We start from the raw sequence: 17,396 nt of genomic DNA, 5'->3' as shown, positions 1-17,396 counted from the left end.
CATTAATATTTCACTTTTTAAAACCTTTTTAAGTGGATGCCATGAAAATACTCTTTTTTTTTTCTTTATTTTGAAGTACACGCCAGTGTTTATAAAGAAAGAGGTGTCCACATTATTTGCTGTCTACTTATGTATTTCCCAGGGCTTTATCATATCTAATCTCCATTATTGTGCCAGAATTACATGTAAGAAATTCAGTTATTTGGGACACAAAAATTTCTTTCTTTTGTTTCAGCTTTGTTTGGTGTGGCCAGTTCCTCTGGTATGTGGTGTCCTGTACATGATTTCACAACTTTTAATCAAACATGCAAATATTTTATCCTTTGAGATGAAACATACACCTAAATTTGAAAATGATGGAAGTGATGAAGAAGAACACTATGATGATGTGCTAGAAGAGGTTTGTTTTTTAAGATTGATGACTGTGTACTACTTTATTATAATATTTAATAAGCACCAAGAAGCGATTAGTAGTGATCTACTGTTAACTTAATAGAGTGAGTGTAAATTCTGATCTGGCTTTTTTGACCTAGACTCTCTCTCTCTCTCTCTCTCTCTCTCTCTCTCTCTCTCTCTCTCTCTCTCTCTCTCTCTCTCTCTAGAAAGAAAGAAACTTCCACATGGGAAAAATATATCAAAAACAAAAGGCACAATGAATAAAACACACAAACACACACACAGAATTTCGAGCTTTCGCAACCGGCGGCTGCTTCGTCAGGAAAGAGGGAAGGAAAAGGAAAGATGAAAGGATGAGGGTTTTAAGGGAGAGGGTAAGGAGTCATTCCAATCCCGGGAGCGGAAAGACTTACCTTAGGGGGAAAAAAGGATAGATATAATCTCGCGCGCGCGCGCCCACACACACACACACACACACACACACACACACACACACACACACACACATACACATACATATCCATCCATACATACACAGACACAAGCAGACATATTTAAAGGCAAAGAGTGACTCCAGTGCTTTTGCAGACTTAAATTCACAGTGCTGTTGCAGACATAACTTTTGCCTCTCATCCCAATGCTACCGGTAAGCAAGATAAAGTTACTCTCACTAGAATGTACAATAACAATCTCCCGTATTTCTACTGAGTTTGAAACCTGTACCTGCCATGAGGATCTTGCCGCCACTCCACCAGTATTTTTTAGGAAATGCTGGCGTTTTCTCAGCAAACACAGAATAACTGAACTCTCTCCATATCGCAACCCAGTGGTCATCATTCCCTTCCAGCACAAGTTTATCTGAACTATCCAGATGGGAATTGCCTCTCCAGCATATCCTGCACTGTTGCAATGCCCTGTCCTGAATCTCCAACATGTTTTCCAATGCCTCACCTTACCTTTCACCGTCTCTCTTTTGCCCATACCACTCTGCCTCCATCCAATTTGTGTACTGCCCTCTCCGACCACTCTCTCTCTCTCTCTCTCTCTCTCTCTCTCTCTCTCTCTCTCCTCCCTCCCTCCCTCCCTCCCTCTCCCTCTCCCTCTCCCTCTCCCTCTCCCTCTCCCCCTCCCCCTCCCTCTCTCTCTCTCCCCCCCCTCTCTCTCTCCCCCCTCCCCCCCATTTGGTCTCTCTCTTCACCCTCCCATCCCCTTCCTCTCTCTGTTCCTAAAATGCTGTGCCTTCTGAACTCTTTTCATCTTGTGCAGCTGCTGAGTCATCTGGCAAAGACCTGCCTCATACTTTCCTGCTATCCGCTCATTGCCTTGTGCGCCCTTTCTCACCTCCATGTACCCAGTCAATTACTGTTGATAAATGATATTCAGTATACAGTTTTACTACTACCGCGAGCATATATATATTCAGGTGTTAGTGTGCTTGTGTGTCTAAATGTGTTTACTGTTAGTAGAAAAACAGCAAGAGCTCAAAAACTAGTGTTAATAGTTTTCTATCATATTTTTCTATGCACCATGCACAAATCCTCAATAGATAGATTGTTTATGTAAAATAATCATTTACTGTATTGTGAAACTGTGCTTACAGACTTTGCTTCTTATGTGCATTTTTCCGTTCAAGACCAGCACTTCACTTTACTTTTTGTTGTTATCATTTCCTTATTATAGCAGAAGAAAAAGTCAGTTGTGGAAATTATTACAGTACAAGGAGACAGAGTGACAGGCCCTTCCTTACCTTGAGGAGGTGAAAGTCTAAGTACTGCCAACAGACATGTTATGTAAAAGTAGAAAAAGCTATGTTGGCTTTCACGACTTTCTCAGGAAGGAAAGAGGGATGTATCTGGCAAGATTAGAAAGGAAGGATGTGTAATTCAGACCACATGTTGAGAGAGACCTACATGTTATAAAGACAAGGCGAGACAAAGTTTAAGGGGAGCTGACAGTGTGTGTGTGTGTGTGTGTGTGTGTGTGTGTGTGTGTGTGTTTCCTTATTAGCTAATTCTGAGGAGAGACAGTATCTTAAAGCTTGGCATTGTTTTCAGTCTTATTTATGCACTGCTAAGTACCTTAACTGTTTGTGATTCCTTAGACTAATTTTCTGAAGTATGCGATTGAAGGCCTTGAAAAGGTCATAGAAAATCCTATAAGACAATTTTTTCTTGTCTGGTTCCAATAGAACTAAATTTGTCAGAGCATATATTGCTTTCTTGGTAGAAAAGCCTTTACAGAAGCAAAGCTGTGGTGGCGTTAAAATGTTATTCTCAGAACAGTGGTTCAATATTCTGTTTTAAGCTAGCCAAAGATTTGTGAGAACACAGGAAAAGGGGAGGGAGGGGGGAGGGGGCAGTGATATTTAATGAGAGGCCCTTTTACTAATCTACTTTTTATAAATGAATATTACTGCAGCTCATTTCCAATGTGGAAATTGAAAGTAATTATTTTGACTTATCTTGTTTCTTGAAGTTCATTACATTTTCTTCATATTGTTGGCACAGCACTCTTGAGGTGTGTAATATACCTGATTGATGTAGGAAGATATTGGGCTTATCCAATCTTCAGTATTAATATTACTTTACTTACTTTTACTTTACATGTGGCGAGGGCCTTATCGACCATACGCCTGCTCTATGAGCCTCTTCCACTTCTGCATGTCCAATGTGCTGTTTGTCCAGTTGCTGTTGCTGTTAATCCTAGTTGTGTCCTCCTGAATGTTATTCCGCCATCTGATTCTGGGTCTCCCTCTTCCTCTTGTTCCGTCTATTGTTCTGCTGAATGCCATTCTAGGTAGTGTGTTCTCTGTAATTCTTGCTATATGGCCTGCCCAATTCAACCTTCTCCTCTTGAGCACTTCGACAATGTTAAGGTGTTTGTACAGCCCTCTTAATTCTTCATTTCTTCTTATTCTCCATTCCATGTTATTTTCGTCGTATACAGGTCCAAAAATTTTCCTTAGTACTTTCCTTTCTAATATTAACAGTTTTTCTTCATCTTTCTTTCTAAATATTAATGTTTCACATCCATATAGCATCACAGGTATAATGGTCAATTGATATAAGCGGATTTTGAAGTTACTGCTAAGTAATCTTTTTCTTAGAATTTTGATGAAACTAAAAAGTATCTTGTTTGCTGTTTATAAATGGGCATCTATTTCTATAGCTGTTCTGTTGTTATTACTAAAAAGACTTCCTAGGTACTTGAAGTGGTCAACAGTCTTAAAATTGAATCCATCTACAGTCAGAGGTGAATATTTTCTGGTTTTCTTACTTATGGGCATGTATTCTGTCTTTTCTTCATTAACATGTGATCATGTTTTCTCAGCAATTTTGTAGTAATTTTGCATAATTCTGATTAATTCTCTTTTGGCCCTACTTATTAGTGCTACATCATCTGCATAGGCAAGTCTTGTAATGTTCACATCCTGTAGCTGGATCCCTTGTGGACTGGTTTTAGAAAATTCTCTATCAATCTTCTCTAGGACAAGGTTAAATAAAATAGGTGAAATGGTGTCCCCTTGGCTCAGTCCAGTATACACCTTAAAATATTCTGTTTCTCCAACCGGTGTCTTTATGTGACATAAAGTTTCATCTTTACACATTTTAACTAATCTGATTAATTTTGATGGTATTTTAAATTCCTTCATTATATTTAGGAGTGTCTGTCGGTGTATGCTATCATGTTGTTGTTGTGGTCTTCAGTCCTGAGACTGGGTTGATGCAGCTCTCCATGCTACTGTATCCTCTGCAAGCTTCTTCATCTCCAGTACCTACTGCAGCCTACATCCTTCTGAATCTGCTTAGTGTATTCATCTCTTGGTCTCCCTCTACGATTATTACCCTCCACACTGCCCCCCAATACTAAATTGGTGATCCCTCAATGTCTCAGAACATGTCCTACCAACCGATCCCTTCTTCTAGTAAAGTTGTGCCACAAGCTCCTCTTCTCCTCAATTCTATTCAATACCTCCTCATTAGTTATGTGATCTACCCATCTAATCTTCAGCATTCTTCTGTAGCACCACATTTCGAAAGCTTCTATTCTCTTCTTGTCTAAACTATTTATCATCCACGTTTCACTCCCATTCCTCGCTACACTCCATACAAATACTTTAAGAAACGGCTTCCTGACATTTAAATCTATACTTGATGTTAACAAATTTCTCTTCTTCAGAAATGCTTTCCTTGCCATTGATAGTCTACATTTTATATCCTCTCTACTTCGACCATTATCAGATATTTTGCTTCCCAAATAGCAAAACTCCTTTACTACTTTAAGTGTCTCATTTCCTAATCTAATTCCCTCAGCATCACCCAACTTAATTCGACTACATTCCATTATCCTCGTTTTGCTTTTGTTGATGTTCATCTTATACCCTACTTTCAAGACACTGTCCATTCTGTTCAACTGCTCTTCCTAGTCCCTTGCTGTCTCTGGCAGAATTACAATGTCATCACCAAACCTCAAAGTTTTTATTTCTTCTCCATGGATTTTAATACCTACTCCGAACGTTTCTTTCGTAGCCTTTATTGATTGCTCAATATACTGACAGCAGACTGAAACTTAGACGCAAGACAGGACAGATAAGTAACATAGCAACACACAATATAAATTCTCTCATCCAACCAGGTAAACTTAAAATTTTGACAGACAAAATGGATCGTCAAGGGATTCTGATAACCGGACTTCAAGAAATGAGAAACACTGATCAAGAACCAGTGGAATCACAAGGATATAAAATTTACAAGGGGATACCACCGAAAAGAGCAATGAAGAAATGTCCACAATTTGAAACAGGATTCATGGTCAACCTCAAAATGATAGATTCCATAATAGCATTGAAAGCACAATCTCCGAGGCTCTCAACATAACAATAAAAGTGGCAAATAGAACATACACAATAATAAATGCCCATGCCCCAACTAATGACAAAAATAAAGAAAAATACCACAGAGAAGATGTGGATGGATTTTTGGAGCTTTTGGATCAGATAGCAACAAACATCAACAAAAATCACATCAAAATTTTAATTGGAGACTTCAGTTCTGAGATACAGCGATGTAATAGGGAACTGGCCATCACAACGAAGAAGAAACCAGAATGGCATGAGATTGGTGGAGTTCTGTAGAAACCATGGCATGATCTTGATCTCAAAATCAACATACTTTGTGCCTGGAAACACCCAGACTGGACAAAAGGAGAATGGCAGTTGGATCTTGTCTGCATGGATAAGAACCACAAGGAAATCTACGATGTGAAAGTCCTAAGAGGAACTGACACTGGAGCAGATCATTGCTTGATAAAAATAAAAATTAAATTCACCTCACTGAGAAAGAAAAAAATCCTACCCCCAAAAACAGAGAACCTATGACCCTCATAAATTGATAAATAAAAAGGAATGCGAAGAACAAACTAGGAATATTAAAAAAAAAAAACAAAAAAAAAAAAAACCAGATGATCTGGATGAAACAATTTCCCAATTAAAACAAATAGCTGAACAAGTAGCCCCAATAAATCCTAGGAAAAAACCTCCAGTGGCGGAATAACGAATGTGATAAAACAGTGGAAGATAGACTCCACACCTGGTTAAGGTATCAGAGTCAAAAAACAGAAGAATTTTACTTGGAACTTACAAAACAAAGAAAGATGACTCAAAAAACATTAAGAAGGGTTAAATGTCTATATCAAAAGATATATTTTCTATGATAGAAACAAATAGTAAGAACACAAACTCACGAGATTAGCAGACAACTCCAAAGATATGATCCCCAAACAGTAACGGTAAAAGATGAAAACAATAAGATGGCCCATAGTGATAAAAGGGATTAAGAAATTTTAGCAGAAACATTTAACGAACTAATAAATTGCAAGGATACTCCTGAGCTTCTTGAAATAAACACAGAATCTCCACCAGAAAATATAAACCCACCAACAATTCAGGAAGTCTACGAAGCTTTGAGCAAGCTCAAGAACTACAAAACAAGTGGAGAAGTTCATACATTTACAGAACTCTGAAAATACGCAGAAGAACCGGTGAAGATATCATTACATCAATGCATAGTTAAAATCTGGATCGGAGAAGAGCTATCAGAACATTGGACTACAGATATTATACATGCATTACACAAAAAAGGAGAACAATCCAATTGGGACAGCTACAGAGGGATTGCACATATAAAATATTGTCAAGAATTCTCTACAATCGCTGTAAAGATCATCTTGAAAAGGAGCTAGGAGAATATCAAGGAGGATTTAGACCCTGGAGAAGCTGCCCAGAACAGATAATCACATTAAAATTAATGATAGATACCTACAAAAGGAGACAGAAGCAACTAGTCATGACCTTTGTAGATTTCAAGAAAGCTTATGATTGCATCCACAGATCTTCTATGCTGGATGTATTAAGAAATTTTTAGACTTCATCTCAAATTAATAAAAATGATGAAATTAACCCTTATGAACACCAAGTCCAAAGTAAAATTCAGAGGAGAACTATCTGAGTCATGTACAATTAAAACAGGGTTAAGACAAGGAGATGGTCTGTCACCACTGTTCTTCAACTGTGCTCTTGAATACTTGATGAGAGAATGGTACAAAGAGAATCCTAAAAACATAACAATTGGAACCAAGAAAGATGATATAAACCTAAATTGTTTGGAATTTGCAGATGACTTGGCATTACTAGCTAATAATATACACGAAGTTAGAAATCAAATAATGAGCCTGCAAAATATAGCACAAAAAGTAGGACTCCAGACATCTTTCGAAAAGACCAAGATAAAGGTAACAGACCAGCTGGTAATAGACCACGTAACAGTAGACAACAGAAAAATTAAAATAGTGAAGCAATTTAAACATCTTTGAGAGATTATAACACACAACTTGGATGTAAAACATGCTTGGCAAGAAATAACCAATAAAGTGATAAAAGCTCAAAAATTAACTTGGTCTACATACAATAAGAAATGTCTTTCAATTCAAACAGAATTAAAACACTACAAGATGGTGGTTCAGCCAGATGTAACAAATGCAAGTGATTCTCTTTTTTGTAGTCTCTCAGAGAAACAGGGTCGACAAAATACTAAAAGTAGAGAGAAGAATAGCTGGTGCGTGCATAAATAAAAAAAATACCAGAAGGAAGGACAGTGGCGGATAGTGTTGAATGAAGTAGTGTACAGGGAACTGGAGTCAATCTCAGATACTATATGTAAAAAGAAGATGTCTTTCGTTCGTCACACAATGAGGAGGACACAAACCACATTAGCAAGAAAAATTATGCAGAAACTGTGGAATCTGGAGCAACAAGTAGGATAGATCAAGGAAATTAAAGAGGATATGGGAAAACTAGATGTAATGTTGGATGATCTGCAAAACAAGACAGAAAATCTCAAGAAACTGCAAGACAAAAAAATAAGATTTAAACCGAAAGTAGACAAATGACTCACAATGAAAAGGGTATTTACAGATGAAGAAAGACAGGAAAGATCAGAACAAATGAAAATATACTAGGTAGTTAAGAAAGAACGAAACATGCACTTACTGAAGAAGGGGACCAGGAAATGATTGTCTAAAGTGGTCCAATGAGGCTGTAAAAGCAAATATTATTATTATTGTTAATATTATTAAAGAAAAGTGTGACAAAGTTGTTTCTGGTTGAAAAAATGAAGCCATTTTTAAGTTTTGTGGAAACTAGTAATTTCTTCTCATAATTTGTGGATATGTTTTCAGTATTTTGGCATTTGTTGTCTCAAAATCTACCACAAAGTTTTCCAGTATGTTCTACTCCTGTAACTTATTCTTGGAATCTGCGTGTTTCTTATTACACTGTACAGAAAAAACACTCCACTTCTTGATGATGTTCTTCTCAGTTACAAAGCCAAATAACGTAGTGATCTTGACACAGTATTTCACTGGACTAGCAGCTACCATCTTCAGGTAAGTATGCTGTTGCACGATCTCACTGGAACTGAGTCTCCGACAGCGTTGGTGACTCCTTTATACACCCCGGTGCACCCACTATGCATGTGCAAGCACCACTGCTGTTCTTAAGTGAAAGTGTATTGTAGCGCACTGGTGGAAGAGAGAGGCAAAACAATATAGCCCTAGCAAAAGAATTTTCCGGTCGAAATAAAGACTGTTGTTAAATATCAGACAAAATCCGATTTCGTATCTTACTTCAAGGGAAACCCTCATCCCTATTAATAATCAGATAATCAAATTTCAATAGACTCCTTTAGAACACAATCCCAGTAGTGGGAAGCAGGAGTGATCAAAAATAAATAAATAAAATAAATTTGCATCTCATTATACAATATCTAAAGTACCTCACTAAGCCAGTGTTCTGCCACTGTGGAGTTCTCTGGCTGGAACAAACAAGTGTGATGATGATGATCTACTCACCAGTCCTGAATGGTACGTATAGCTCGGCTAGTATAAGTCATCCCACAGTGACATGGAATTTTGTAAACTCTGGGTTTCCTCAGTTCCGCATCATCCTTAACTTATCCCAGAAGGGCTCTAATCGTATCTTGTGGCACAAACGTACTTGTAATGTCATATCTTTTTAATATTCATGAAATTTTTGAAGATATACCCCCGTCAAAAAGCAAAAAAGCAGCAGATTTACAATACTCCTCTAATGGTTCATCCGCCAGTCCAAACTGAAAAGCCCAACGTATTTTTTTGGTCAGTATAACCAATGTGCTTAAAAACGACTTTCAGATGATCCAGTTCTTGTATCTAATTTTCTGCATCAGAAATTGCATAAACTCTTTTCATGAAAGACATCAAGACCCACTTTCATTGGTGTGGTGGGTGACAACTGTTTGCAAGAAGATAATGATCAATATGTGTAGGTTCACAATATACCAGTGACCAAAATCCCATTGTCATTTCAGTGAACCAAAACTCAAGAAAAGGAAGTTTGCTTTCTCTTTCAACTTCCATCATGAATTTGATACTAGGATGAAGATTAATTAGAATGATTTATAAAACAATTCATCACATCAATTCCATGAGCCAATTATCAAAAGTAGTACAATTCAACACATCAATTCCATGAGCCCAAACTTTAAAAGTGCCATCATCGTATCTCCAAAAAGTTATCTTTATGTTACCAGTTATCACCCACCACTGCAATTCATAGGCTTCTTGTAGACTTTGGTGAAGGGAGCTTATGCCATTTCCAACACAGAAAATTTGATACAGGAACTGGATCTTCTTAAAGTTGTTTTTGAACAGAATGGTTATACTGTCCAACAAGTATGTCATGCTGTTTATTTAGCACCACCAGGTAAACCATTAGAGGATGCTTGTAAATCTGTTGCTTTTTTACCTTTGACTAGGAGCATATCCTTGAAAATTTCAAGAATAGTAAGAAGCTAAGATTAAGAGTCCTTCTTGGACCAGTAAGGGATGAATTGGGACTGATGAAACCCGGAGTATACAAGAAACCATGTTACTATGATATGGCTTATATTTTCCAAAAATACTTGTATTATTCAGGACCAGTGTGTAGAACCCCATGATCACACTTGCTTGTTTCAGTCACAGAAATCCTCATCGGCAGAACACTGGTTTAATGAAGGACATGAGATTTAATATAATGAGATGTGAATGATTGCTCTTGCTTCCTGCTGTTGACATTGTGCTGTAAAGGAATCTATTGAAATTCAGTTATCTGATAATATTAATAATAGGGAAAGGGTTTCACTTTAAGTAAGATGTGAAATCCAATTTTATCTGATATTAAACAACAATAGTCTTTATTTTGACTATCAGATTCTTTTAACTAATGTCTGCTAGTGATTTATCGTTTTGCCTGTTTCTTCCACCAGTTCGCTACCAGTTCACGTACGCTTGAGAGCAGCAGTGCAACTGCTTGTGTATACGCAATGAGCCGATCACAGTGTATAAAGGAGTTGCCAATTCTGTTGGAAGTTTGGCTCTGGTGAGATTGTACATCAGCATTTTCACCTGAAAATTACAGTCAATTGGTCCATTGAAATATTGTGTCAAGATGACTGCAGTATCTGGCTGCATATCAAAGAACAGTATCATAACTTATTATTCTCAGAAAGTCTATGTAATCACTCTTCACATTTTGATTATCTAGTGACTTGTGGCAGAAGTTTAGTTACTAGCAGGCATACACCTTAGTTAAGATCAGTGTGAGTGCAGAGGTTCACGATAACATATTAAACATTAGCAAGCTTCCCACATCTTAACAGTTTGCAATTGAACTTTTATGTGTCAACACAATAATGGTCCTGTCCTGAAAGCAAAGACCATTGTATCATGATTTGAAGATCAATTACATAGGATGGAGCACCTGATTTGTAGGTTTGCCATGTATGTCTCTGAACATCTGTGGGATGAAGTGGGGCATCAGTTACATGTCAGATCAGTTCCTGCATGTAGCGTAGCCCAGTAATAGTATGGTTTACATAAATATTTGTTGTGCCTGTAATCTCTGGTGTGAAGTGATATGGACTTACACATTACTAGTATAACAGTTTTTATCATGTTTGTTGTATAACTCACAGTAACACCTGATTCAGATAAAGGAAAAAGTAGTACTTCTTCTTCAGGGAATGGACAACATTGGGATCTGATATATTGAGGGCTATTCTAAAAATGGGTCTGAGACAGAAGTTTTCTAGATTTGGGACAAGTATTTTAAGTGATTATTATATGTTTGAATAATCCACAGAATGTTGTAAGAGGATATATTAAGACAACTTAAACAGCAAATTTTATGAATATGGTGGAGATTAGTAGCTCCACTAGCTTCCTGTGCTATTCTTTGTTATTGATTTTTTGAATTTGTGTGGTATATCATTGTTAATTATTGTACCGCACTTCCACAGGATAAGGCATGTGAAGCTTCTACCAATAATGCAATAAACAATAAAATAAAAAATGGAGAAGTTAAGGGAACATGGTTTCACTGTCAAAATGAGAGGCACAAGGGTCTTAAAAAGACAGGTGTATATGATGCTTTCCAAAGGAATCCTCTGTTTGCTGGTGGGGAATATAGTGTATGTACTGAACTGCGACACCTAAACAGCCATTATCACCCTACTGTGTCTCTGTTTGCACAGAAAATTCTCCAAGGTGAGCTGTACATGTTTTGTTAATTTTTTCTGCCCGTATTTGTTTTTCTATCTCATACATACACACTGAAGTGTTCAGTTCATATTTCATGATGAATTTCTCTACTTGCACTTACTTAAATTTTCTTTGTGCCAGGAGAAAAAATAATTTATTCTGGAGATCCACTTCAAGACTTCACTTTGTCAAGGTTTTTGGACAGATTTGTTTTCAAAAACCCAAAGAAGAGCTCTGAGAACTCTGATGCAGTGGTACACAAAGTCCTGTATACTCCTACTGGAGTAAAGTCACTTGCTGTTACTAGTGACAGCTATCTCAACACAGATGAATCGAAAATACCTGTTGATGAACTCTTTCTGTATAGGTGAGTATTTTGAGAATCAATAAGTTGAAAGTGACTTATTTTATCCTCCAACCATTTTTTCTACATCTTACATTGTTGTTCCATCATTATACTTTTTTCCTTTCTTACTTCTTTCCCATCATCTTCACTACACAAAATTTCTGCATATTGTAGTTTGTGCTTCTTAAAAACTTCACGCCTCTGTTGGTGAATGATTTTGAAATAACACTCCATGTTGTTGGTAAGTTGATAATGAATAGTAATATGAAGTACTGAGACGCCAGTAATGACTGGTTAGCACACTAGATTCACATTCGGGAGGACGATGGTTCAAACCCATGTCCAGCCATCCTGATTTAAGTTTTCCTTCATTTCCCTAAATTGCTCCAGGTAAATGCTGTGATGATTACTTTGAAGGGGCATGGTCGAATGCCTTCCTTAATCCGATAGGACTGATGACCTTGCTGTTTGGTCGCTTCCCCCCAATCAGCCAACCAGTAATGACAAGATTGGTTCTGCCATTTCAAGTATCTGCTGCCACAGACAATTACCCCAGTTTGATGATATAGAGTGAGGTAGCTTCAGTATTGATATAATCATCAGACCAAAAAATTGCCAGGTTTTCTTAAAAAATCTGAAAACTGCATTGAGGGGGAGCATGTTACATTTCTTATGAGGCATACTCTGGAAAAAAAAAGGGGGGGGGGGGGGGGGGAATGCTTGATTGATGCTTTATGTTCACGGTCAGTGAACCATTTGTTTACTTCCAATTTCTAGAAAAAGACTGGTTAGGCATCACATGGCGGCCTTGTAGCTCTGCAATGCTGGCAACTAACCTTATTCTTTGGTGTAATTCTGTTAAGTTTCTCTCCCAGATCTGTACTGCTCCACGAGGAAAGAAACACACATAGAACCAGGCAGCTTGGTAATTCACCGGTCCCAGATTTGCTTTTTATCAGAAGTATGAACAAAGGCTATTTGTTCAGGTTTGCTTTTGGCTGTGGTTATTTTTGAGGAACAGAGGCACCTTTTTTTTTTTTTTTTTTTAGTTCATGGAATCAACCAATAAAACAGTAAAATGCACACTAAGTGTTTATCAGATCCACTTTGTAATTGAACTACTCAGCTGCTAAAGCCAAATCAGATTTCATTTTGTAAAAAAGAAACTACATTTTTCAACAGAAACATGTGATCACTACTGTGTCAATTTGTGGGATAGAGAGACCCAACCATCTAAGAGTACATATTCAATGTCTGCATGGCTTTGCACCATTGTGTGTGCATCTTTGATCCTTGCTCTCAATGCAGTAGGCACATGTGCCTTGTGCATAAAAAATAAAAAAAATTGCTCAGGTTCAAATGGGCTTTTGTCTCCTGATCACTCATATTCCAAACAGCTACTCCAGTCCCAACTCCAGTGTATGAAATGGATCCCACTCTTCTCTAAATGTTCACATTGTTCTTCGTCCATTTACAGAGTTAAGCCCTCGTAAGAAATGGTACCCTATAGGATTTTAATTAAGATGGAACCACTTCACAATTGACTAAATGAAGTTTTTCCCCAAATACATTTTCACTGTTCTTCACAAAGAACATTGACTTAGAGGAAAAAAGGATCCCACCTCTGTCCAAATGCAAACCAGGAAGTGAGCGGTGTAAGTTTCTGCAAGCCACTTGGCTTTCCTTTCCTCCCATGGTGTGCACAAGGAGGAAAAGTTCCTAGGGGTACAACGATACACACTGAAGGATTCCAGAATCTTGTCAGTGGCTGCTTGGAGTGTAAGATGTAATACTGTCATCCATAAACACATCTGTGATAGCTGGTGGTGTTACTTATTGTTCTATTTATATATACTGCAACTTGTAATAATGTTATCACATTTGATGTTTTTATTCCTGATGGCCTCGCCAGGGAGAATTATGTTTTGGTAAGAAGTCCTCAAGCTAGTCATAAGTGTAGTTTGTATCCTGTAAGCATGTGTGGTGTTTATTGACTGGCAGAGTTGAACTGCATAAAAAGCTTTCCCAATGTTTACTCAGGCTCACTGAACTGCTACTGAAAAGATTCACAAACAAATGGTTTACCATCATTATACCCTCACCACACTAGTACTAAGGTAATGTATTTCCATTAGTTTCTTTCTAACATCAAATTCCAGCCATCTGACTCAGCTTCCCTACTTTTGACAATATAATGTAATTGGGTACATAAAAAAATCTACTCACCCAGCAGTGGCAGGAAAACACACACACACACACACACACACACACACACACACACACACACACACACACACACACAAAGAGGTTTTACTTATACAAGCTTTCAGAACCAGTGGCTCCTTCTTCTGGCAGAAGGATTGAAGAAGAAGGAAGAGGGATGAGGGGGAAAGGAACTCCTACTGTCTTAAATTTCTCATTTAATCAATTGTGAGCCATCTTCTTTCAAAAAGCAATAATCATCATAATGTATCACTAAAAAAAGCTCAACCTCTGTGATTTCAGATCTAAAAGAGGTTACAGTAGCCATTACCAGTTCTTTGAATCCAAATCTCACCAAGTTCATGCTTATATGACAATTTTCAGTGCTCCAGAAAGTGTGTGGTGAAATGTTTATTAGTTTCCAACATTCATTCAGTGATGAGTTCATTACAAATGGATACACTCTTTCAGGGCAAGACTGAAGCACATTATGTGCAAAGTAAAGTGGAATTGGAGCAGTTCTTAGCTGCAAGCAGAAAGTACAAATTTCTTCTTCTAACACTGTGCAAATATTGCTCAAATGGAAGAATGTTAGTAAGCAAATAAGGAAAGGACAGAAATGAAAAGAGCAATGCCGAAAACTTTAGAAGAAGAGGCTGAGAAAACAAGAGTACAAGAAGCTATGAAGGAATGGATCACAAAAGAGATTACAGAAAAAATGAATAATAGGAACAAATGTAAGAGTGTCAAAACATATTTCTTGGGAGAAGTCAGTTTTCTGCATCAAGCTATTTTTATTTGGAATAAACATTTTATTTCGCGAGCTGCACACCGTAACACCATCGCCTCCAAATTTTACTGTTGACAGTACACAGGTTGGCAGATGACATTCATCAGGCATTCGCCATAGCCACCCACAGCCATCAAATCACCAAATTGTTTACCGTAATTTGTCACTCCACACAATTTTTTTCCACTATTCAATCGTCCAATGTTTACACTTCTTACACCGGGCATTGTCGTGCAGCATCACACAAAAATTACATTATCTGCTTTCATCTGTCAGTACATAATGATCAGCTTGTAATGACATCCCATGTCCCTCTCAAATAGTTTCTCAGGATAACAAATTATTTAGGAATAAATAAAGGAGACAACTCACCAAAAGGGAGAAGTGCTGTGTTGCTGACAGGTGCACAAAGAAAATGTAGAGTGCTTTGCTAGCTTTTGGAATGAAATTCCTTTCTCAAGCTGTAGGAGAAAAGGCCGGGAGATACGGGAAGATTTCAATTAGATTACATCATGGTCAGACAGAGATTCCGAAATCAGATACTGGATTGTAGGGTGTACCCAGGAGCAGATATAGACTCAGATCACAATATAGTAGTGATGAAGAGTAGGCTGAAGTTCAAGACATTAGTCAGGAAGAATCAATACGCTAAGAAGTGGGATACGGAAGTTCTAAGGAATGACGAGATACGTTTGAAGTTCTCTAACACTATAAATACAGCAATAAGGAACAGCACAGTAGGCAGTTGAAGAGGAATGAACATCTCTAAAAAGGGCCATCACAGAAGTTGGGAAGGAAAACATAGGTACAAAGAAGGTAGCTGCGAAGAAATCATGGGTAACAGAAGAAATACTTCAGTTGATTGATAAAAGGAGGAAGTACAAACATGTTCTGGGAAAATCAGGAATACAGAAATACAAGTTGCTGAGGAATGAAATAAATAGGAAGTGCAGGGAAGCTAAGACGAAATGGCTGCAGGAAAAATGTGGAGACATTGAAAAAGATATGATTCTCGGAAGGACAGACTCAGCACACAGGAAAGTCAAAACAACCTTAGTTGACATTAAAAGCAATGGTGATAACATTAAGAGTGCAACGGGAATTACACTGTTAAATGCAGAGGAGAGAGCAGATAGGTGGAAAGAATACATTGAAAGCCTCTATGAAGGTGAATATTTGTCTGTTGTGATAGAAGAAGAAACAGGAGTCGATTTAGAAGACATAGGGGATCCAGTATTAGAATCGGAATTTAAAAGATCTTTGGAGGACTTACGGTCAAATAAGGCAGAAGGGATAAATAACATTACATCAGAATTTCTAAAATCATAAGGGAAGTGGCAAAAAAACGACTATTCACGTAGGTGTGTCGAATATATGAGTCTGGCGACATACCATCTGACTTTCGGAAAAGCATCATCCACACAATTCCGAAGACGGAAAGAGCTGACAAGGGCGAGAATTATCGCACAATCAGCTTAACAGCTCATGCATCGAGGCTGCTTACAAGAATAATATACAGAAGAATGGAAAAGAAAATTGAGAATGCGCTAGGTGACGATCAGTTCGGCTTTAGGAAAAGTAAAGGCACGAGAGAGGCAATTCTGACGTTACGGCTATTAATGGAAGCAAGGCTAAAGAAAAATCAAGACACGTCCATAGGATTTGTCGACCTGGAAAAAGCGTTCGACAATATAAAATGGTGCAAGCTGTTCAAGATTCTGAAAAAATTAGGGGTAAGCTATAGGGAGAGACGGGTCATATACAATATGTACAACAACCAAGAGGGAATAATAAGAGTGGACGATCAAGAACAAAATGCTCGTATTAAGAAGGGAGTAAAACAAGGCCGTAGCCTTTCGCCTCTACTCTTCAATCTGTACATCGAGGAAGCAATGATGGAAATAAAAGAAAGGTTCAGGAGTGGAATTAAAATACAAGGTGAAAGGATATCAATGATACGATTCGCTGATGACATTGCTATCCTGAGTGAAAGTGAAGAAGAATTAAATGATCTGCTGAATGGAATGAACAGTCTAATGAGTACACAGTATGGTTTGAGAGTTAATTGGAGAAAGACGAAGGTAATGAGAAGTAGTAGAAATGAGAACAGCGAGAAACTTAACATCAGGATTGACGGTCACGAAGTCAATGAAGTTAAGGAATTCTGCTACCTAGGCAGTAAAATAATCAATGATGGATGGAGCAAGGAGGACATCAAAAGCAGACTCGCTATGGCAAAAAAAGCATTTCTGGCCAAGAGAAGTCTACTAATATCAAATACCAGCCTTAATTTGAGGAAGAAATTTCTGAGGATGTACGTCTGGAGTACAGCATTGTATGGTAGTGAAACATGGACTGTGGGAAAACCGGAACAGAAGAGAATCGAGGCATTTGAGATGTGGTGCTATAGACGAATGTTGAAAATTAGGTGGACTGATAAGGTAAGGAATGAGGAGATTCTATGCAGAATCGGAGAGGAAAGGAATATGTGGAAAACACTGATAAGGAGAAGGAACAGGATGATAGGACATCTGCTAAGACATGAGG

At 37.8% G+C, this 17,396-nt stretch overlaps 1 protein-coding gene across 1 annotated transcript in view; it reads left to right on the top strand.

Moving 5' to 3' along the window:
• LOC126326497 (CCAAT/enhancer-binding protein zeta-like) overlaps positions 1–17,396 on the top strand; it is a 177,542-nt gene that overhangs the window by 84,543 nt on the left and 75,603 nt on the right. Inside the window, exons 10-12 of the mRNA XM_049995645.1 lie at positions 236–400; positions 11,271–11,517; positions 11,653–11,878. Of these exons, the coding sequence (XP_049851602.1) occupies positions 236–400; positions 11,271–11,517; positions 11,653–11,878 (638 nt within the window). The remainder of the gene's footprint in view (positions 1–235; positions 401–11,270; positions 11,518–11,652; positions 11,879–17,396) is intronic.

Source organism: Schistocerca gregaria, chromosome 2, assembly GCF_023897955.1.
Source record: "Schistocerca gregaria isolate iqSchGreg1 chromosome 2, iqSchGreg1.2, whole genome shotgun sequence".
In the NCBI taxonomy this organism is placed as follows: domain Eukaryota; kingdom Metazoa; phylum Arthropoda; class Insecta; order Orthoptera; family Acrididae; genus Schistocerca; species Schistocerca gregaria.
The sequence above is the reverse complement of the archived record's forward strand: the minus strand, read 5'-3'. Positions and strand labels throughout refer to the sequence as shown.